The sequence below is a fragment of the Tachyglossus aculeatus genome, chromosome 7 (genome assembly GCF_015852505.1).
Source record: "Tachyglossus aculeatus isolate mTacAcu1 chromosome 7, mTacAcu1.pri, whole genome shotgun sequence".
Classification (NCBI taxonomy): Eukaryota; Metazoa; Chordata; class Mammalia; order Monotremata; family Tachyglossidae; genus Tachyglossus; species Tachyglossus aculeatus.
The window spans coordinates 46656239-46679511 of record NC_052072.1 but is presented as its reverse complement, the minus strand read 5'-3'; the positions used below and the strand labels follow the sequence as shown (position 1 = coordinate 46679511).

Here is a 23273-nt window from a genome sequence, read left to right as displayed (position 1 = left end):
TCTCAGGCTCCTTGGGCTAACCGGGTAGGGGTGAGGCCAGTGAAGGGCTAGTCTACTCAGGACTCTGGAGCTGGAGATGAGAGGAGACTCTACCTCCTGGTGTTGAGCCCAGTGAGGAAGAGGAAGGTGGTGGTAGTGGTGACCCCCGAGGGGGCAATAAAACAAGTCAATAGCTCAGCCCACCTCTGGTTCCCCTCTGGATCCAAAGAACAGGGAAGGTATGGGGAAGGCTAGCCGTGCTCCCCATTGGGCCCTAAAAGCTGAGCGGTTGGAAAAATCAGGGTCAGCCTCATGGTTGTCTTCCCTTGGTGCCGATGAAACTGATCCATCTGTCTTTTGGCAAAGCTGGAGTGAGTAGTTGAAGTACAAGCATCTGGGACAAATTTCCTCTACCGGGACAGAGGTCTTTAAGTTTCATTGTAAGGAGTCTAGCTGGGTTTATGAGAAATAATCTAACTCTAAACTCCATGTGGGACGGGACTGAGTCTCCTCTGATTAGACTGTGAGCCCGTTGTCGGGTAGGGACCATCTCTACATGTTGCCGACTTGTACTTCCCAAGCCCTTAGTACAGTGCTCTGCACACAGAAAGCACTCAATAAATACGATTGAATGAATGAACTAGTAGCCCCGTGCTTGACACAAAGTAAGTGCTTAATAAATCCCATCACAATATTTACCACTACAGATCATTTAGACCTCAGTTGGGGAACAGATCTGTTTGGCACCAGCATGGTAGAGGACTATTTACGTCACTGATTAGGAAGTGAAAGGGGGAAGAATCTGATTGAATTCAGCGTCTCATAGTTTTGTGGTCGATCAGGGAACGTGGGAGTCACCTTGAGCCAAACCTGTGCCAAACCGGAGACAAAACCCAGGTAGGGGCCTCCGGTCAGTCAAGTAGCCACATATTCTAAATTGATCAGGTCCCGGGATTGCCGAGTAATTGACTCTGCCCTGCTTCCTCCTCGTCCCTCCTCACCACTACGGCACCGGGGAGGATTGTCCCAAACCCAGCCCAGAGTCATGGGTCTGGGGCTTGGGCAGAGAACGTACTGTGCAGCTCCAACTCTGGCTAAGAAACCCCTGGTTTTTCCTCACATTGACAGGTGACCTCCTTTTTATGGGGTAAGGGCCCCACTCACCCTAATTTTCTGCTGACCTTGGGCAAAAATTTAACAAGGGAATGAACACACACACAACCAGACCCAGGTGGCTAGATCTCCGCGTAAGACACTGTCCCCAGGAAAACCACCATCTTGATCAGAGAAAAGGACAGCGAGAGGATACATACATGAGGGGCACCCTCCGTGCAGAGGAGACATATGCACTGGTTGTTGTGAAGTCGCAGAATCTTTTTCTGTTCAAAAGAGATTGAAAGGAGTACCAATAGGTCATTGATGCAACAACTATTTGTGCAACAAATCGGGGTGCAGAGGCAGGAGGCAGCTATGTGCGCCACCGCATTTCGGTGACCAGCCAGTTAATGGCCCTAGAATTTTAGGGCCCTGCTTAGCCGTCTTCAGAATTTACAATTTGAACTCCGAATGTTTTGGCTTAGATATCACCTCCTGACTTTGGCATCTGTTTCCTGGGAGAAGGTCTTGATGAACAGGTGTGAAGAAACAAGACCAACCCATGCTGTTTTCCTACCAGTGCTTAGAACAGTGCTTTGCACATAGTAAGCGCTTAACAAATTCCATCATTATTATTATTATTGCCATGTGGCATCACACTCCTTCTGGTCACCATGTTCACTTGGATATCACATGAGCTGGGGTTCCATCTAGGGGGAAGGTCCCTTTACGTCCCACCAGGGCCCTTGGAGTTCCACAAACCCCTTGGAGTCCCAGAGGTGCCCATATTTAAAATGTCAAATTCAACTTCCACAAGCCATTTCCCTGGCGGGCAGTAAGTCTTCCCACCAGGGTTTGCGTGAACTACCTCAATCAGGGTTTGCAGGGGGATGCCTGAGGCATGGATTTTCTTGAACCAAGACAGAAAATCAGTTTCATCAGCTGAGTTCAGAAATTCCTCCGGGGTGAACCAGCGCTTGTCTGTTCGGATGCATTTTCCCCGGCTTCCTGTAAAAAGGAAGGAAACCAAATCAGGAATCATAAAACCCACGAGTTCCTATTTCCAGGAGTCATCTATATGGCAGGGAACAGTTTTACCAACTCTGCGGTACTGTACTCTCCCAAGCGCTTAGTACAGTGCTCGCATATAGTAAACACTCAATAAATACCATTAATGATGATGATTAGAGAAGCAGCATGGCTCAATGGAAAGAGCCCGGACTTTGGAGTCAGAGGTCATGGGTTCCAACCCCGGCTCTGCCAATTGTCAGCTGTGTGACTTTGGGCAAGTTACTTAACTTCTCTGTGCCTCAGTTCTCTCATCTGTAAAATGGGGATGAAAACTGTGAGCCCCCCATGGGACAACCTGATCACCTTGTAACCTCCCGAGTGCTTAGAACAGTGCTTTGCACATAGTAAGCACTTAATAAATGCCATCATTATTATTATGAGTGATGATGATGATGCGGCCCTACAATTCCCAGGAATTTCTTTTCATTTCCATATCTTCCCTAGTCCCTTTCCTCCAGTCAGATCTCCCAGATGGTCCACTCTGCTTCCCAGAAATACTCAAAGCACTCCTATCAAATGATGTAGTTCCAGGAGAAAGTGGAATTTCTTTTCACTGTGCAGTTCTGAGGAAGATACTGCTGGGGAATCAACAGAAACTGTCTCAACCCATATTCCGGTGGCATTCCCTTGTTGGCTGCCAGTTTGAGGAGCCACACTGGATGATTGATGGATTCACGTGTTCCATGCTCTCTGAGAAGTAATATAACGGTTGGGATAATGAAGCCAGATCTGGAACTTCTCTGACTTAACTTGGTGGATAACCCAGTGGTGACTGGTTTTCTTTGAGCCACCGAGGCTTCTTCACAGAAAAGGGATTATAAAATGGATTGGTCTCATGAGTCGGAGGGGACTACTGAATGCCAATAATGGCTTTTGGTCTGGCAACCCATTATCTTCTTCATCACCCTTGGTCGGAGGCAACTTTGGTGTAGCAGGGACCACTCATGTCTGAAATTTGGAGGGAGATGAGTTTAAAGTTGAATCTTGGTGCTGTTACACTAAGAGATCAATCGTATCTGTTGAGTGCTTCTGTGTGCAGAGCACTGGAGAGTACAGTATACCAGAGTTATGTAACAGTCAGTACTTCATGCCAACAAAGCAACTCCAGGAAGCGGAGGTTTTACCTTGGCAGGAATTTTTTTTGGTGTGGGTGAGACGAATTGGGAGAGCTGATTGCATCAGATAAGGGAGGGAATTAAGGATGGGCCTGAATTGAAGCCACTAGGACCTCAGAGGAGGGAATGGGAAGAGATGGGAGTCTTGGAAATATGAGCCATGGAGTTAAATCCTTAATCCATACCAGACCTCGCTGGGAGTGGGAAAAACAGAAATGCTGATTGCTTTCCGAGAGACACCTGGCCGCCTCTTTGGAACAAATGGATGCAAACCAGAACTCACCTGAGGCGAAGCGCTCCTTGTATAAGATTCCTATGGCTGCTCCACACGCTACCAGAAAGGAGTCTGTATCAGCGAGGCGTTCCAGGTGAGGTGGGAGGTCTGCTGGTGCTTGTGATTTCTCCCTTCCTGCCCCAGGAGCCAGAGAGGAGAATATTCAAGAAGGAATTCAGACTGCCAGGGTGGAGTTCAATCTGCAGATCTCGAGTTTGGGGGTTGCCACCAGTGGAGTTGGGGAGGCAGACCTCCAGAATGTCTCCCCGACACACTCCTCCCTTCGGTGGCATTTCTAATTCACGCCTCAGTCCCAGAGGTTTTGCTGCTACAAGGATGGCTGGTTAAATGTTAAAACTGGGGCTCGAGGAGGGAAGGGAATGGAGATGGTTGCTTTTTGGCAGAGACACCAACCTCCACTGCCAAAAATAGGATAACACCCAGGGTCAGGAAGCTCAGGAAGCCAGGTGCAGAGTTGGCAAATATTTGACACTGGAAGGGTAACCTGACCATCCACTTTAAACGACTGCAGAGCACGGTCACTGCCCTGGCCATGCAGTAGCTACCTCTTTCTCAATCCACACTATCCCCAGCTGGGCATGATGAAAGTTCCAGCACTACCCTCTCCTGTGTCAGGATGGATAGTAAAGGGAAACTTGGAAGTTTTCTGCCTCCAACTCTCCTGCTCTCAGCTGTCAACTGTTCAGGTGTGGGAAAAGAAGGAAGCAGAGAGGAAGCTAAAGATACTTCCTGGATGGAGAACTATTTCCTCCAGGTCTGACTTTCAAATCACCCTTTCAAAGTTTCTGTACCTGGCTCCGGGACTTCTGGTGTCTGGCCTCGAAGCCTGCACAATTAGGCTTTGCTATTAAACATTTAGAAATCCTCCTGGGAACTAAAGTTAATTAATGCACCCAATCAGAAATGACACTATTTGAACAAATAATAATGAAAATAATAATAATGATAGCATTTATTAAGTGCTTACTATGTGCAAAGCACTGTTCTAAAATAAGAAACTAGGAGTTAAATGAACACATGGAAATAGTCTAGTGTGATATCAATCTTTCAAAGAGAGCATTTCAAAGTTAACAGTACCATTTCAGGCTCTCCCCAAACAGCGGGGCCCATGGAAAATAAAATCGGTTAAGTATAATAATAATAATGATGGTGTTTGTTAAGCACTTACTATGTGCAAAGCACTTTTCTAAGCGCTGGGTATGGACCCAGCCCACTCAGAGCTACTGAAGGAGACCACCCAACTAACTCGAATGCTTTGGGGATAGAATGATGACAATCAGGGGGGAAGGAATGGGAAAGGCAGAATGCCTCAGAAAGTGTCCCCCATTTCCTGCTTTAACATGCCTTTGAGCCCGCTGTTGGGTAGGGACCATCTCTATATGTTGCCAACTTGTACTTCCCAAGCGCTTAGTACAGTGCTCTGCACACAGTAAGCGCTCAATAAATACGATTGAATGAATGAATGAATGAATGAATAAACCCTTAGCCAAAATGTAACGGTGCCGCCCAGGTCGGGGGTGACTTTATACAATTAGGGGGCCCTGGGGAATATGACATCATGAGGGTTAGACAGATAGGTAGGGGGTGGAACCTCTGGCGGTGCATTGGTCCAGCCCATGGGTGTCTATTATCCCATGAAGTTGGGAGACAGGGCCCAAATCTGGATGGGATGGGCTTGACAGCCGCTGACTGAATAATAATAATAATGGGTGCCACCTCCAATTCAGCCACTTTTATCTAAGAGGAATGGCCCCTTTAGTCCTTTAACGCATCACCAACTTCATTCAAGCCCACTACTAACCAGGCGTCTGGGACTGCTTCAAAGGCAACTTCTTCTTTGCCACCCCCTGCAATAAAATAGTCTCAGAGTTAACCATTGTTTAACATGATTCAGGGACAGCCACAGCGTGGGAGAGTACAGTAATTCTTTCTCCCAACATACCGTTAGAACCTACCAACTCCTCAGTTGGCACCGCAAAATTCTCATGATCTTTATACACCCGTCCATGGAGGGAAAAGTCCCATGGCCAGATGAGGACTGGGTGGGTGGGGACATTTTGGAGGGGACACAGGGTGGATTCACCCAACCTCATCCCCTGAGGATGTCTCCTACCATGGAGCTCTGCGTGCTCTTCCAATTGGAACAGGTCCCACCGACTGTCCCTGCTGTTGCGAAGTGGTCAGGAGTGATGCTGTCTTGTGGCCAGCAATCTCCCAGGAATAGTTCTATGGAGTGCTAAAAGTGTGTGAGGGGTGGAGGGAAGAGGGAGTGCCCGTTTCTGTCTCTTCCCCTCTCTCATAAACTCGATGGATGTCTAGGGGTTTAGATATCTTTTTTCCCATCCACAATCTGTGTGTGTGTCTAATCAAGTGTACGCATGGGTAGACTTGGGAGGGAGCATCCATTATTTTGTTCATTCCCAGGGTAGATCTGGAACTTTAGGCCAAGACTGGAATGATCTTGTGTGCGAGCAGAGGGGGTAAAGGGATCTGGGCTAGGCTCTGGAATTCCCAGAAAGTTTAGTTATGGTCTTGAGGACCCCTGGGAAGATGGGCTGGTTGCTAAGCTGGGTTGTCAAAAGAATTGTTTGCTCAGCCCTGGTGAATCCAGACCCCCACATACCTAATCCTGAGCTGGATTTGAAGGAATTGGTGGTATCGGCCCTTGGGCCTGCCTTTTTGCATTTTCCTCACATTGACTCCAATCCCTACTCCTGCAGTGTGGAGCAACAGGCCACGCTTACATGAGCTGGCTGAAAAGGGAGAAGAGTTGGGGCTGGTGGAGCTCCTGGCTAATGGACCGTTGGATGGGACAGGTGTATCTGCAGAGACAAAACTCAAGGTACCCTTACCCAATCTTCGCCCTCATCATTTGGTAGGAATGAATAGTCTGGATTAACATGAAGATCAGAGGGTAAGAGGTGGTGCAGTGGATTTGAGTCTGTTTCCCAACCCCTATCTCCCTCCCTCAAGGAGTCCTAGGTTGTAAGCCAATCCCCCTAGACTATAAACTCCTTGTGAACAGGAAACGCATTTACCAATTCTATTGTACTCTCCCAAGTGCTTAGTACAGTGCTCTGCACAAAATAGGCACTCATTAAATATGATTCATTGATTGATGAACGGAATAAAGTCTCTGATTCCTGGAGGCCCATCCCACACGGAGGGCAAATTTGCTTTCCTGTGAAATGCAGGAACTATGCTGCAGACCCCTACTCAAACTCCCCTTCTAAAAATGATGTTTTGGACAAGGTACTTAACCCCTGGAGCTCCAGTTTTCATCGCTGATTGGAAATGATGGGGTGAGTTCTCTTTAGAGACTTACTGTCAGAAGGCAAACAGCCAGTTCACAAGTTTACAGATGTACGGTCTTCAGTGAAAAAGGTCAAGTAACGATGAAGTAACGTATGTGAACTCCCAGTGGTTCATTCAACATCCACTGTGTTCTCAAAAGAAATATTCTCACGATACGGTATTAAGAACTATGTTTCGCTGGTCGGCTTTAATATTTTTAGTCTGCCCTGCTGTAAAAAGGGGTGTATGATGTGCTGTTTAAAATGGTTTTAAATTCAATGAGCTATTAAGGTTTTCTCCTCTCACAAAGCATATTCACAAGCACAGGGTGTACTGAAGGCTTAGGGGAAAATCATGAGAACATTACCTTTATCCCGTATTGTCTTGGAGGCTTGGGAATAAATCCCTCCTGAAAAATGAATGGAGTTTATTGGGGGTGTCATTTGAAGATCATCATTCTCAAAGTTATTAATCCTGCCGCCCTCCAAAGTGCTTTTGAGTCTCTTGAATTATGTCTCACCGTACTTCCCCCACCCCTCTTCCAAAATGATTCCTAGGCCACTGAGTAAAGAAGTGCTGCAGTAACATTTTGGTTTCACCACATTTCCCCGGAGTTATTATCTCCCTCTCCGACTTGGGGGTTAAGGAAAGAGGATTGGGAGGGGAGGACAGTGGACAAAGTGATGATGGGAGATTGGGGGGTGGGGGCGGGGGGCTCGGAGGTGGAAAGTGACCAACGTGGGGCCAGGAAAAGAGTGGCTCGTGTGGTCGAACGCTTGCTCCGCTCTCTCTCTGACTTGCCACTGCCTCTCCCTTCATATCCTCAGCGCTTAGAACAGTGCTTTGCACATAGTAAGCGCTTAATAAATGCCATTATTATTATTATTATTACAGATCAGCACTCTCCCCATCTTTGAAGCCCTACTAAAGTCACATCTCCTTCAGGCAGCTTTCCCTGACTACAGAGAAGCAGCATGGCTCAGTGGAAAGACCCTGGGCTTGGAAGTCAGAGGTCATGGGTTCTAGTCCCGGATCTGCCACTTGTCAGCTGGGTGACTTTGGGCAAGTCACTTCACTTCTCTGGGCCTCAGTTACCTCATCTGTAAAATGGGGATTAAGATTGTGAGCCCCACGTGGGACAACCTGATTGCCTTGTATCTCCCCCAGCGCTTAGAACAGTGCTTGACACATAGTAAGTGCTTAACAAATACCAAAATTATTGTTATTACTTGACTAACCTCTCTTCTCCCCTACTACATCCCTTCCCCTACATCACCCAACGTACTTGAGTTCTTACCCCCAGTTAAGTACTCATCCCCTTTTTAAAATTTTTATAATTTTTAAATACTGTTCCTCTGCCCTACCTCTAATTTATTTTAGGATCTATCTCCTCTGCTAGATTGTAAATCCCTCGAGGACAGGGATCCAATCTACCTGACTCTATTTTACTCTTCCAAGCGCTTAGTACAAAGCTCTGCACACACTAAGCTCTCAGTAAATACAGAGACTGTGTCCAAACTGATTAGCTTATATCTACCCCACTGCTTAGTACAGTGCCTGGCACGTAGTAAATGCTTAGCAAATACCATTAAAAAAAAGACAAAGCACAGATGCAAACATGAACCTGAAGTGCAGTCAAATGCATTCAAGTTGGCCAATTTGAAAGCCCGACAAGGTTATAATGATAACAATAATGATCGTGGTATCTGTTTAGCACTTACTCTGTTCCAGGCGTACTAGATACGAACAAATCGGGTTGGATACAGTCCGTCACCCACATGAGCTCACGGTCTCAATCCCCATTTTACGGATGAGGTAACTGAGGCCCAGAGAAGTGAAGTGACTTGCCCAAGGTCACACAGGAGATAAGCGGCAGAGACAAGATCAGAACCCTTGACCTTCTGACTCCCAAGCCCGTGCTCTATCCGCTTATACCATGTTGTCACGTGTGCCGTGTGACAGCACAGTAGCCAATGTTCACTTGTCTGTCATGCCCGTGGCTAATGGTTGCCATTCTACTCACGCTCGCTAGCCATTCCAGCGTATGTCCACTACAAGAAATGCTCTTCTTCCAGTTTTTGAAGCGCCCACGCTCTCCTTTGATTTCAAATTCTCTTAGTGTGAACCACTCTCCATTGGTATCCATTATACACTTCTCCGAACTCCCTGAAACAGACAAAACAGTTGCTATGGGGGTTCCCCTTTACCCAAGATTCTCTCTCTTCTCCCTCTCTTTAGAGAGGTGCCCCACATTTTCATCTTGCTCTCTCAGCATCCTGAATTTAGAGTTACAACTCTGGTTTTCTGGGAACACTGGAAGGAAAATATGATTGGAAAAGAAGCTGAATTATAAGAGCAGAGACAAAAGCGTTGCGTCACCTGAGCCTTGTGTCACCTGTGGTTAAAATCAACCACTTCAATAGTACGAAGACATTGCTGAAATCCAGTGCTTCAGCTTTAAAGCTCACTGTGACCTGGGAATGTGCCTACTAACTCTGTTGTATTGTAGCCTCCCAAGCATTTAATACAGTGCTCTGCACTGTACTAAGCGCTTGGGAAAGCACAATACAACAGAGTTTGTGGATGCGATCCTTCCCCACAAGGAGCTTACAGTATACAGTGGACATTATTAGGATAATGAAGACATCATATTAGGGGCTGGATGTACCCATATTTCAGAAGATTCATGTATGCCAATATTTTTTGGGTTGATATTCAATTCCTTTGGGAGAAAACAAAAATGATAGCAGAGTATGGCTTGAAGCAAAACCCAAGGATGAGCATATGCACTGGACCTTTATAATCGGAAATTCTAGTCCCACTCTAAAGCACCTTATTGTTAAGCACTCTTTCCAGTTCCCTCTTCCTTGCATCTCTTCTGCTCCTGCCCAAACCACCCAAGGCAATGACCCGAACTGACACAGTACCTGTGTCTTTTCAACACCAAGCAGTGCAGCAGGGGTGAAGAATAACCAATAATTAGCAAGGTAATTCATAATGGTATTTGTCAAGTGCTTACAATGAACCAGGCACTGTACTAAGCACTGGGGTAGATCCAAGCAAAAGAGTTGACGCAGTCCCTGACCCACCTGGGGCTCACAGTCTCAATCCCCATTTAACAGGTGAGGAACTGAGGCACAGAAAAGTGAAGCGACTTGCCCAAGGTCACACAACAGATAAGTGGTAGAGCCAGAATTAGAACCCATGACCTTCTAACTCCTTGGCCCAGGCTCTACCCAGTAGGCCATGCTTTTTCCAATCATCCATGGTCACACTGGTTACTCTTTCCCCTGTCCCTCGGTACACTCATCCTTGCTTCCCGAGTGAACAAAATGATATGAAGGTCACCTTTTTTCATTTTCTCCTTGTATAAGGTCCCACTAGCCTTCGAGCAAGTCACAGGCAGTTGAGGTGAGTTAAAATCCACAGATTGACTTTGAGAATGCCTTGTACCTCAAAGAGAAAGGAGTAATGATGGGAGGCTCATCTCAATTTCTTCATCCAGATCATGATAATGAAAATCAATCAATCAATAAATCAATGGTATTTACTGAGCCCCTGGCCTGGAATGCCCTCCCTCCGCACATCCACCAAGATAGCTCTCTTCCTCCCTTCAAAGTCCTACTGAGAGCTCACCTCCTCCAGGACGCCTTCCCACTCTGAGCCCCCTCCTTCCTCTCCCCCTCCCCATCCCCCCCGCCCTACCTCCTTCCCCGCCCCACGGCACCTGTATATATGTTTGCACAGATTTATTAATTTATTTTACTTGTACATATCTATTCTATTTATTTTATTTTGTTAATATATTTTGTTTTGTTCTCTGTCTCCCCCTTCTAGACTGTGAGTCCGCTGTGGGGTAGGGACCGTCTCTAGATGTTGCCAACTTGGACTTCCCAAGCGCTTAGTACAGTGCTCTGCACACAGTAAGTGCTCAATAAATATGATTGAATGAATGAATGAATGAATACTATGTGCAGAGCACTGTGCTAAGTGCTTGATGAACAGAAACAGATTCAGGACAAATCCCTATGGGACATTCACCCTATCTAATTTCACTCAACCCAACAGACTCTAAATCATTGGTGACCACCAACTAGCTCTGTGATCTTGGCAAATCGTTTCATCTTCAATCTTTGTGTGCCTCAGCTTTCCCGACTTGAAAATGGTACTACTATTACCTGCTCCACTTTGCATGACAGAGTTGTTATGAAGACAAATTCATTCATTCAGTCAGTCATATTTCTTGAGCGCTAACTGTGTGCAGAGCACTGTACTAAGCGCTTGGGAAGTACAAGTTGGCAACATATAGAGATCATCTATGTGATGAACTTTGAAAACTTCGGGAGAAAAAGTTTACCAACAAAAGTGTCATTTGGTAGCCTGATTTGGATCTACCAAATATCTTCTTTTTCCTCCCTTACATTTTTTTTAATTGGTTGATGCTGTTTAATCACCGAAACCAACTACAAAAGCATAACGGAAATGCTGACATGATAAAAAGGACCAAACATTTGGGGTGCTTACCTCGTGGTTCAGTTGTAATTTCCCAAGTGTTTAGTAAGGTGCATAGCATGCAGTGGATAACTTAATCAACATCATTGCTATTACGCAATTACTAAATATGGTATGACTATATACTAAGCACTGGGGCACATATAAGCTAATCAGTTTGGGAGCACAGAAATGATTCTACTTGTTGGAGCTATAGTACTGGAAGCAGTGTGGCTTAGTGGAAAGAGCTCGGGCTTGGAAGTCAGAGGGCGTGGGTTCTAATCCCGCCTCCGCCACTTATCATCTGTGTGACTTTGGGCAAGTCACTTCACTTCTCTGTGCCTCAGTTACCTAATCTGTAAAATGGGGATTAAGACTGTGAGACCCACCTGGGACAATCTCACTATCTTTTATCTACCCCAGTGCTTAGAACAGTGATTGGCACATAATAAGCGCTTAACATATACCATCATCATTATTATTATCATTATTCCCGGGCTTGATGGGCTTTGGATATGACTCAATGACATTTATTGAATGCTTCCTGTGTGCAGAGTACTGTATTAAGTGCTTAGGAGAGTACAATACGATAAATATACAATATACAATAGCGGGTAATAGTCTAATCGATTATAGTATAGGTATAGACTATAGTCTTGCATTCTCTCTCTTTACCTCTTCTGACGACTCTTAGGTATTGTCTTTTCTGTTTATCCTTGTAGATTTTAGGTTTGCTTCCCTGGGCTCTATCAGGGTTAATTACTCCTTAGAAGGAAACAAAATAAAATTAATTTAATCTAGAAAGAAACACAGCTGTATGCCAGCAGGCCCTCAGTCAAGGGTTTACAGAAATAGAAAGGCAGAGTATCTGGGGATTGATGCCGGCAAATCCCAACAAACACAATCAGGTTGAAGAACCCCAAGTCTTCTCTCTCATTTAATGTGATCAAACTGCTCTCAGCTCACACACCCCTAAGTATTCAAGGAGTGAGAAAAACAAATGGCAAGATTATAACCCGTTAACTGGGCTCTTCATGTATTTCCCAAGCCAGAAGACGAGAACGCCAATAGTCAAATAAGGCTGGACCTAAATGAAAATTTACTTTTTCCCCGAGCAGACCTTTTCAGAGTTGTTCCTAAATTCTGTTTCCTCAAACCTGAGTTGACACAAACACGAAGAGAAGCAGAGTTAGACAATCCAGCCACTTGACCCTTAGCGAGGAAATGGGGACAAGAGGGCTGTTTCGGTTTAGAGCATATTATCAGGAGACTTAGGAAACACTGAAGCAGCCCAAGGTTTAGAAAGACACCAAACACACACACACACTGCACCAGTCTGACTGCCATTCAAATCCAAGCAGGACATAATTGGCCTCAAAGTTTTCTTGGACTTGCCAATTGTTATATGATGGTGGTAGCAAATCCCCTCTGAGAGGCATCAGAACGTGACCCAACCAGGTTATTGAGAAGTTATCTAATCCATTCCCCTGTTCTCTAGGCAAGACTACACTGAAATCATACTGGCTGGGATTTAATTCTGCTGGGAAGATACAATATTTAGAGCAGTCATGCTCTAAATTGATCCAGGGCCTAAAAGAAATCAGGCAACAGACGAGTAAGAATCTTAGTAGAGGGTGAAAATGTGCCCCATCCCACAGATGCCATATTTCTTTAGGCCTCTGGCCATCAAATGCAGAATCTCTGTGACACTTGGAATCATGGTAAGAGCTGGTAAATAGTGTTTTGCAAGTTTTTTTCCCTCATTGGCGACATTGACCGAGGGACAGTAAAGAAGGCAGAGACCTGGCTTTAAACTTACCCGTTCTCTTAGCAGAGTTTTTCGGGAGTCTTTTGCCAAGTTTTTTTTTCCCCAAAACTGGATTTTCAACTCTGCTGGTGTCTGAAAAGCAGAGCATAGACCAGAAGTAGCCTCCTAAACATTATAGATCACAGTTGAGAAGAATAGCCACAGGAGAAAACTTTTATCTTAATTTCTGCCTGTTTCTTCAAAACCAGAGAACGGTTGAAACGGAGCTGTGAAAGTATGGGCTATATGCTGTTATGAATTAAATAAGGGGGATGGTGGCCTGAGGAATGGAAAAAGTTTTAGGATTTTCCTGGAAGACAATATTGCAAGTTCTGACAGTCCAGAATGCACAGATAAGATAAAATAATTTGGGGATTGAAATGCAACTTGTCAGTAGTGAAAAACTGTTTAAACAGATAATTTTTAAGAAGATTACATATTCAGTCATCCCATTAAAAAGCTCTTCTTTCAGTGTTCTTTCAGCAAGAAAGAAAGAATGTAAGCTAGACTGCAAGTTCGTTGTGGGTGGGGAATGTGTCTCTTTATTGTTACATCGGACTCTCCCAAGCGTTTAGTATCATGCTCCGCACACAGTAAGTGCTCAATAAATATGATCGAATGGATGAATGAATGAATTCTTGTAGTGGGTTGGTTCCATTTCAGGTCTTTCTCTCTTTCTCTCTCCCTCTACTCCTTTACATTCTGATGTTCATGAAGTCTACGCTCCAAGAGAGCTACCTCTCTTCTCTATTCTGCCAACCAGGCTGCTCTCGACTTAGTGGAAAGAGCACGGGAGTCCGAGGTCATGAGTTCTAATCCCAGCTCTGCCACTTGTCAGCTGTGTGACTTTGGGCAAGTCACTTCACTTCTCTGTGCCTCAGTTACCTCACCTGTAAAATGGGGATTAAGACGGAGAGCCCGACGTGGGACAGCCTGATAACCTTGTGTCTATCCCAGTGCTTAGAACAGTGCTTGGCACATAGTAAGTGCTGAACACATACCATCATCATTATTATTATTATCTCTCCAATGCAGAGCCATCTTCTGCTAAGTCGTGTTTGATTCTGTGATTCATTCTGTCTCTTAATTGCTTATTCTGCCCTCCCTGCTAGAGTGTGCCCTGTTTCAATCTCCATAGCTGCTTGGGTACTTTGCTATTATAATAATAATGATGGAATTTGTTAAGCGCTTACTATGTGCCAAGCACTGTTCTAAGTGCTGGCCAAACCATTCTGCTCACATAGTCCACCCAGCAGAGCTGAGTTTCTCTGAGTTTCTTCAATGCTGGTGAGCTGACTGTGTTCTAGGACCTTGTTGCCACTCATCTTATCTGGCTATTTGATGGTGATTAACAATAATAATAATATTGATGGCATTTGTTAAGCGCTCACTCTTGCAAAGCACTGCTCTAAGCGCTGGGGGGATACAAGGTGATCAGGTTGTCCCACGTAGGGCTTATAGTCTTAATCCCCATTTTACAGATGAGGTAACTGAGGCACAGAGAAGTTAAGCAACTTGCCCAAGGTCACACAACAGACATGTGGTGGAGCTGGGATTAGAACCCACGACCTCTGATTCCCAAGTCCATGCTCTTTCCACTGAGCCACGCTGCTTCCCAGCGTGAATAGTAGAGTTCATTAATGATCCTGGTGATAAGCGGCTTGGCCTAGTGGAAAGAGCGTGGCCCTGGAAGTTCCCCTCATGCGGGACCTTGGGCCAAGTCACTTAATTTCTCTGTGCCTCAGTTACCTTATCTGTCAAATGGAGTTTAAGACCATGAGGCCTATGTGGGATAGGGATTGTGACCAAACTATTTATCTGGTAACTACCCCAGCCCTTAGTACAGTGCTTGGCACATAGTAAGTGGTTAACAAATACCAGTAAAAAAAAAACTGCTTCAGGAGTTAAAAGCATTGAAAGCATCTTCTGTAGTTTGTCTAGATCTCATGGCCACTTAGGAGGATGAACACCACAACAGCCCTGTAGACCTTAAACTTGGTGTGGAGAGTGTGACCCTGTTGTCACCACAACTCTGTCATGCAGTCTCCCACAGGCCATGTGAATCTTTTGGATCCTGCTTTTTATCTCTTAACCAATCCATACGTTGCTGTCCAGGAAGAAGAATTCTGTTTTGTCAGTCTAAACCTTTAGGGCATGGAGGGATGTGTGAAGACATACACAAGCGGGCACGTAGCTTCTGTTTTCTCAGGACTTACTAAGATCATAGTGCGGTGCCGAATATGCAGAGCAAATCATCATCTTTGGCCTCTCTTTTCGTACACTCCCTCTCCAACACAGTCAACGGCATAGAACATATTCCTAAATTACTGTCCGTCGAGTTGGAAGAGTTTTCCAGTGGACTGGAAGCTTAATTTGACTCCAGCTCAAAGAACTCTCATTGTATCTTCAATTGAGATGGCAGAGAATAGGTTGTGACAGAAGGTCCTGCTTTGCTCCAACAGAGTTCCTTTAATTCTTCCTCGACCAACCATTACACCTTGGAGGAGTCTAAAATTCTCAGTGGATTTTTCTGTACAGCTCAGTTTGCTGAACAGTCTCTCGAGCCAGTTCCACCGATGGTCTAATTAATAATGGTACTTATCAAGTACTTACTATGTGCCAAGCACTGTAAGATCTGGGGTAGATGCGAGATAATCAGGATGGACTCAGTCCCCGTCCCGTAGTCTAAGTGGGAGTAGAATATCATACCATTTTACGGATGAAGAAACAGAGGCACAGAGAAGTGAGGTGACTTTCCCCAGGTCACACAGCAGACCAGTGGTAGAGCCGGGTTTAGAACTCAGGTCGTATGGTTCCTTGGCCCATGCTCTTTCAACTAGGCCATGCTACTTCCCATGTGCTTCTATAAGAACGGTAAACATAGTAGGAAGATCTCATTGTGGCTCTCTGCCCTTTTCCTTTTTTTGTAACTCTGCAAAGGTGGTGTTTGTTTTTTTATGATATTTATTAAGTGCTTATTACATGCCAGGCAATGTACTAAGTGCTGGACAGATACAAGCTAATCAGGTTGGACACAATCCAGTTCCCATATAGAGTGCACAGTCTTAATCCCCATTTTACAAATGAGGTAACTGAGGCATGGAAAATTGAAGTGACTTGCCCAAGGTCACACAACAGAAAAGTGGCAGAGCTGAGATTCAAACTCAGGTCCTTCTCACTTCCAAGTCCGCACTCTATTCACCAGTCCACAATTCAGCAAATCACAATTGAGTGTATTCTTCATTAGAAATCATCAGAAGAAGGCTGGATAGAATTTTACTTTCAATGGAAAGCAGAGAGAGTCCACCAAAGTTTCTCCAGGGAGGTGTCTCCCCCTTCCTCTTTGAAAATGGTGATTATTAAATGGCTTTAAAGTCTTAGGGCATCTTTTCAAGCATTTCATATGTTGAGGGAAATTTTGTGCAGGTACTGAAGACAAATTTTCCTCTGTGATTCTAGAGTTGTGCTGGAATTCCATCAGATCCAGGTCTTTTAACATTTTTCCATGACTTGAATTGTAGAGGTTACATACTCAGAAGTTAGGGCTCGGTACATGTCTCCCTTCCTCTGGTCAATTTTCAGTGTTTTGAAGGGTCTCCTCCTTGAGGGAGAGGGGGGAGTCTTGCTCAGGATTTCTCACCCCGTATATAGGCTTTTCTCTTTGTCTGGAACAAGGGTGGTTCCAGCATATTCTACAATGGTACTGCCGGAACATGTATGGGAGCAGAGAGAACTTCTTTACTGATCAGTGCAAGACCTTAGTTGGATGGCAGTCAACAACTTACTAGATCTCTCCAGCTTTGTGCTCTACCACTGGTTGTGTGTGGGTGTTAGCTTGATCTGTATGTTCTGTTGCAGGTTTTTGCTAGCCTCAGTATGCTTTTGATCATGAAGAACTCAAGGAGTCCTTTGGTTATTAGCAATAGTAATAGTATTTATTAAGGGCTTTCTATATGCAGAGCTCTGTGCTAAGCCCTGGGAAAGAATTCCCAGGTTGGCCCTCAGAGAGTGCATAATCTAAAAATATAATGCTGGGAAAGCAGACAGACACGTAAAGAGGGATGAAACCAAACACTAAGGCAACATAAAGACATGGACAACTACACAAAATAAAACCAAAGATCTGAAGGGCACTGCAGCTAGAGGAGCATCCTTAGTCACAACTGGCATAAAACAGGTTTGGGAGAAGCTATTTCATAATTTCAAAAGTCACAGTTGGAAAATTGAGGAAATGAATGATCTATTAGGAGGCTTTTCCTAATGATAAGACCCAGAAAGGGGATCAGTAAACAAAGATTTTCAATATACATCTCTCTACATAAATTAAGAAATAGTTTATTATTGCTAATTGCCTATCATTTTAGTATTTTCAAAAGGGAATAGTAAATAGTACTCAAAGACTGACTGGTTTTTGAAAAAGGAGAAAAGGGATTTGGGAAGGAAATTTAGAGTAGTTTTGCTGTTGCTCCTTTCAGCATATCAGCTGGCCAAAAAACCACAATTATTATTGTTATTGTTAAGGGCAGGATTACGGATAAGTAGAGTTAGGGTTAGGGTTAAGGCTAGCATCACTGTGATTCCACAAAGCGGGATTTCCCCCTGCTTCAAATGGGAGGGAAAAGCACAATTCAACCTCTCAGATTCAACCTTTCAACATGTTACCTTGAGGAGACCTGGGTGTATTGTTGATTTCCATCGCTTCTTCTGAGTCACTTCTCTCCGGAGAAGAGTCATCACTAAGCACTGAACAGGAAAAAAAAGTCAGTTACCTCCAGGAAGGGCATGAATCCAGAAGTGTGTGCTATCTTCAGTTCTACTTTCTTTTCCTCAATGGCAGAAAAAGCCAATCGATTGGTCTGGTGCAGTCTGTGGTGTCAAAGAGGATAAGGTCCTCCCATTATATGGGTGGGCCTCATCAAAAGGAGATATGGGACCTGAAGACTTTCCCTAGAGAATCCCAATATCCCTGCCTCCAGGGATCTCGAGCCTCTTTCCGTAGTTCAGGGAATTGGCCGAACACTTCCCCTTCCGAAGCAAGCCTGCAGACTCCCTCTCCTCCCTTGGACTCCCCTCAGAGGGTAGCTGGCTACTGGCTTTCCTGCTGAAAACCGACACTTGTGGTCCTTATTTAGGGTGTGCTGTTGATCGGACAAATTTCATTCCAGTCCTGGAAGAAAAATTGCCAGCCCAAAAGGTGGCTCTGCTTGGGGCAGAGCCATTCTGGCACCAAATTGACTCCTGGGCTGCCTTTGAAGCAGGTCTGAGTGGTCAAGTTGTCTGAGGAACTAACTGGCCCTGCTGTGGTCCCTTCTGACCTCTGGAATCCTCTTGGGATCAGACACGTGGGTGCTGCCTGGGCTGGGAATCGCTAACCCAAGTTGGCCCAGATCACCAGTGGTGGGCACCAAATCAGGTCCAGATCTGAGCCAAAACCGAACATAGTATAAGCCTCCCTTCAGGGCACACTGCTGAAGGGCTGAAGGGTAGGCCCAGGGCCAGACTGAGGGCTCCTTTGTGGAGCAGAGTCAGGGTTTTGAGGAGTGGATGATCCTTTCCTAATCTCTGTCCACTCTGGCTGTGAATCAAGAAGCCCTGCTACAGTGGCGTCCAGCGCTTAGAACTGTGCTCTAGCACTTAGAACAGTGCTTTGCCTGTAGTAAGCGCTTAACAAATACCACCATTAACCAAACTCTGAGGCGATTAGGGCAGCAGTGCCACAGAAATAAAGGAACTTCGGGGAGCCACTCTTCTAGACTCAGCAGACACCGGTGTCCTCAAACAACTGCCAACTTGTACTTCCCAAGCACTTAATACAGTGCTCTGCACACCATAAGTGCTCAATAAATAAGATTGAATGAATGAACTACCTGGCAGCCCTTAGAGATGTGAGCCTGGAGCATTTGCTACTTATTCATAGCAATAGTGCTTGTTCATATCAGCATTATTATTCATATTAATAGTACTTATTCATATCAATGGTGTTATTCATATTAATAGTCATATTAATGAAATTCATTCATATTAATTGTATTTTTCATATTAATGCTGTCACCTTGTCCAGACTGTGAGCTCCAGCCTTATGGGCAGGGAACATGTCTGCTAATTCTACCGCATTGCACTCTCCCAAGCTCTTAGTACAGTGCTCTGCACATAGTAAGCGCTCCATAATTATGACTGATTGATTGATTGCTTCAGTACACCATTGGTGCTGCAATCAGGCCACTGCCCCCTTGTTTGGCTGCCCCCATGGGCTGCTGGGAGTTGTGGTCCCATAGGAACCCAGTTCAAACCTGACTAGATTTTGATCTCTGCTGGTCTGACTGGGCGTTCAAGGTTTGGATCCTGAAGCCCTGACAAGGCTGAATCACACAGAAGTTCCTTCAGCAGATAATAATAATAATAATGGCATTTATTAAGCACTTACTATGTGCAAAGCACTGTTCTAAGCACTGGGGAGGTTACAAGGTGATCAGATTGTCCCACGTGGGGCTCACAGTGTTAATCCCCATTTTACAGATGAGGTAACTGAGGCCCAGAGAGGTTAAGTGACTTGCCCAACACACAGCTAAGTGGCTGAGCCGGGATTTGAACCCATGACCTCTGACTCCAAAGCCCGTGCTCTTTCTACTGAGCCACGCTGCTTCAGATGAAAACTGGGGGCTGAGAAATATTTCTGTGGGTAGTGAACATTTTCAAAAGTTCTTCCAGGACTGAGTCTAGATGAAAAGCCGTGTGATCTACTGGAAAAATCACTGGAATGGGAGTCAGGTAGCCCTGGGTTCAATCCCGACCCTGCTACTTGACTGAAAAGTGACCTTGAGCAAGTCATTTAACTTCCCGGTGCCTCAGTTTTCTCATCTGTAAAATGGGGATCAACCACCTCTTCTCTCTCCCGCTTAGACTATGAGCCCCGTGTGGAACAGGAACTGTGCCTGAACTCAGTGTTCAGAGCATAATGAGAGTTCAACAGATGACGACAGATATCATTATCAATCTTAGCTAAATAAACAGGATGTTAAATGGGACCATTAAAACAAAACCGTGACTTAAGAGGCCAGGATTGAAAAGTTTCGTAACGCCAAAAAGTTCCAGACAAGGAAATCTAAGCAGACAAAATAATCTGGATATTCTGCAATAACCTTTGGAGCATGGACTTATTTAGAAGAAGTGAGAGGCACACTTCTGCGATCCTGACTGTGAAAGCAACAGTGCTAAGCACTTAGTACAGTGCTCAGCGGCACTTAGTACAGTGCTTTGCACAAAGTAAGCGCTCGATAAATACAACTGAATTAATGAATGAACCACCCCCGGCAGTGAGTCATGTCTGGCCAGAGGGCCCTGGGACGGGCCTTAGAGCATTTGAAAGTGTCATAATCACCGTCTTCGAAGTTCCTACGGATCCGCTTCAAATCCGGGTATTCCATAATATTGTTTCTGTTGAACAGAACTTTCAGGACCTTCTTGTTGAACTTCTTCTCCAGCTTTTCAAGAATATTATATATTCTCTGCCCTATGGGGACTGATTCATTTTTGCAGTGCTGAGAAGCAAAATTCAATGAATTTATTATTCCTCGAAAATATAAAGAGCTCTATGTTCAAAACGGTGTCCTCTTAGGTATTGTAGTGCTATTTCAATGCATTTCGTAGACAATACATGCTTTAATTGTTAGATACCAGCAATTACTACCGTCTTTATGAGGATGACTCCCAAATCTACATCTCCAGTCCTGATCTTCTTCCGCCTCCACAATCTCATATTTCCTGCCAACTTCAGGACATCTCTACTTGGATGTCCTGCTGACACCTAAACCTTACTGGTTGCAAAATGGAACTCATCATCCCTTCACCCAAACCTGCTCCTCCCCCTGACTTTCCCATCACTGTCGACAGCACTACTATCCTCCTTGTCTCACAAACCCACAACCTTGGCATTATCCTCGACACATCTCTCTCCTTCAAACTACAAAATCAACGCCTCACACATTCTGTTGGTTCGACCTTCACAACATCACTAAAATCCACCCTTTCCTCTATATCCAAACTGCCACTATGCTGATCCAAGTACTTATCCTATCCCTCCTTGACTACTGCATCGGCCTCCTTGCTGGCCTCTCTGCCTCCTGACTCTGTCCTCTTCAGTGTATGTTTCACTGGGCTTCCTGGATCGTTTTTCTAAAAAAAAGCGAGTCCATTTCTCCACTCCCCAAGAAACTCCACTGGTAGCGCTTTCACCTCTACATCAAACAGAAATTCCTTACCATTGGCTTTAAAGCACTCTATCACCTTGTCTGCTCCTTCCTCACCTCACAGATTTCTTACTAGTCATTCATTCATTCATTCAATCATATTTACTGAGCGCTTACTGTGTGCAGAGCACTGTACTATGCACTTGGGAAGTACAAATCGGCAACACATAGAGACGGTTCCTACCCAACAACAGGCTCACAGTCTAGAAGGGGGAGACAGACAACAAAACAAAACTTGTAGACAGGTGTCAAAATCGTCAGAACAAATAGAATTAAAGCTATATGCACATCATTAACAAAATAAAAAGAACAGTAAATATGTACTAAACGTTTTCCAATGGCTGTTAACACTGTACAAATATTTCCGAGCATAGTGTTGTGATGACCCACCCACGAGGAAAAAGCCTCATTTGTGTTTTCAACACAGTCTTATAGATGTCTCTTAAATATCTGATGCAGAAAGAAATATTTGCTAGCATCTGAATCTTCCTTGCCCCATAGCAGGGCATTGGAGGATTTCATTGTTTGGAGAAAGTCTTGTAGACAGATAACCTCTACCTAGTAAATGAGTAACAAATATCCTATGAATTGTACATACCAGTGTAAAAAAAACAAACAAACACAACCCAGCACACTCACTTCACTCCAATGCCAACCTAGATTTAATCTATTTCACCACCTTGCTTGCTAACATCCTGCCTCTGTCCTGGAACTCGCTCTGTCAGGCGACTACGTTCCCCCATTCAAAGCCTTATTAAAATCACATCTCCTCGAAGGGACCTTCTCAGACTAAGCCCTCATTTCCCCTAATCACTCTCCCTCGTGGATCACCCTTGCACTTGGATTTGCAACCTATTTTTACCCCACCCTCAACCCCACAGCACTTACGTACATATCCATAATTTATTTTAATGTCTGTCGCCCCTTCTAGACTGTTGTCTCCTTGTGGGTAAGAAAAATGTCTAGTCAGTCAGTTAATCATATTTATTGAATGGCTTACTGAGTGTGGAACACTGTACTAAGAGTTTGGGAGAGTACAATATAACAATATAACAGACACATTCCCTGCCCACAACTCTGTTGTATTGCACTCTCCCGAGTACTTATTACAATGCTCTGCACACAATAAGTGCTCAATAAATACAATAGATTGATTGATTCATTGATTGATTGAAATATATTTGACCATGAAAATTCCAGACATTTATCCTTATCTGGCAGCTACTAAGTAGTACAGTACACAACAAAATGATTCTGTAGAAAAGGAATTCTGACCAAATTCAATTTGGTTGAGTACAGTTCTAATGTTTCATTAATGTTTCATTTCAAAACACTTAAAATCAAACGATAAAAGAAAGAAAGATTCATTTCTCTCTGCTGGTAAATGACCACTTGTTTCGAGGGGTTTTGACATCCTTTGGTTCAATCACCACATTATTATTTTTGCTTAAGAACTGGGAAACTAAATTGGGAATAAAACCATTCCTCTTTCCCTTGGTTTTCCTCTCTCCTACTTTTTTTAAACACCTAAGTCCTTCCAACAAACTGAGCCCCCTTTTTCCTCTCCTCTTCCCCATCCCCCGCCCTACTTCCTTCCCCTCCCCACGGCACCTGTACACATGTTCGTACAGATTTATTACTGATTTATTTTTGTACAGATTATTTATTTCACTTATACAGATTTATTACTGATTTATTATTGTACAGATTATTTATTTTACTTCCACATATTTACTATTCTATTAATTTTGTTAATGAAGTGCATCTAGCTTTATTTCTATTTATTCTGATGACTTGACACCTGCCCACATGTTTTGTTTTGTTGTCCGTCTCCCCCTTCTAGACTGTGAGCCCGTTGTTGGGTAGGGACCGTCTCTATA

The 23273-nt window shown here is 44.5% G+C and overlaps 2 protein-coding genes across 6 annotated transcripts in view; one reads left to right on the top strand and one right to left on the bottom strand.

Annotated features, from left to right (window-relative positions):
• Positions 1-23273, bottom strand: part of LOC119930553 (nuclear body protein SP140-like) — a 44877-nt gene that overhangs the window by 9134 nt on the left and 12470 nt on the right. For 2 of the 5 annotated variants that reach the window (XM_038749013.1, XM_038749014.1), the window contains exons 3-13: positions 20526-20685; positions 17810-17890; positions 13160-13240; positions 12016-12105; positions 10198-10302; positions 8873-9015; positions 7217-7258; positions 5357-5402; positions 3544-3669; positions 1943-2082; positions 1293-1358 (exon numbers count right to left, since the gene is read on the bottom strand). In XM_038749013.1, coding sequence (XP_038604941.1) covers positions 1293-1358; positions 1943-2082; positions 3544-3669; positions 5357-5402; positions 7217-7258; positions 8873-9015; positions 10198-10302; positions 12016-12105; positions 13160-13240; positions 17810-17890; positions 20526-20685 — 1080 coding nt within the window. The remainder of the gene's footprint in view (positions 1-1292; positions 1359-1942; positions 2083-3543; positions 3670-5356; positions 5403-7216; positions 7259-8872; positions 9016-10197; positions 10303-12015; positions 12106-13159; positions 13241-17809; positions 17891-20525; positions 20686-23273) is intronic. The other 3 variants (XM_038749017.1, XM_038749016.1, XM_038749015.1) reach the window with 3 other exon arrangements.
• The window catches only part of SCLY (selenocysteine lyase), a 102477-nt gene continuing 85524 nt past the window's right edge, over positions 6321-23273 (top strand). Inside the window, exon 1 of the mRNA XM_038749020.1 lies at positions 6321-6397. Within this exon, the coding sequence (XP_038604948.1) occupies positions 6351-6397 (47 nt within the window). The 5' untranslated portion in view covers positions 6321-6350. The remainder of the gene's footprint in view (positions 6398-23273) is intronic.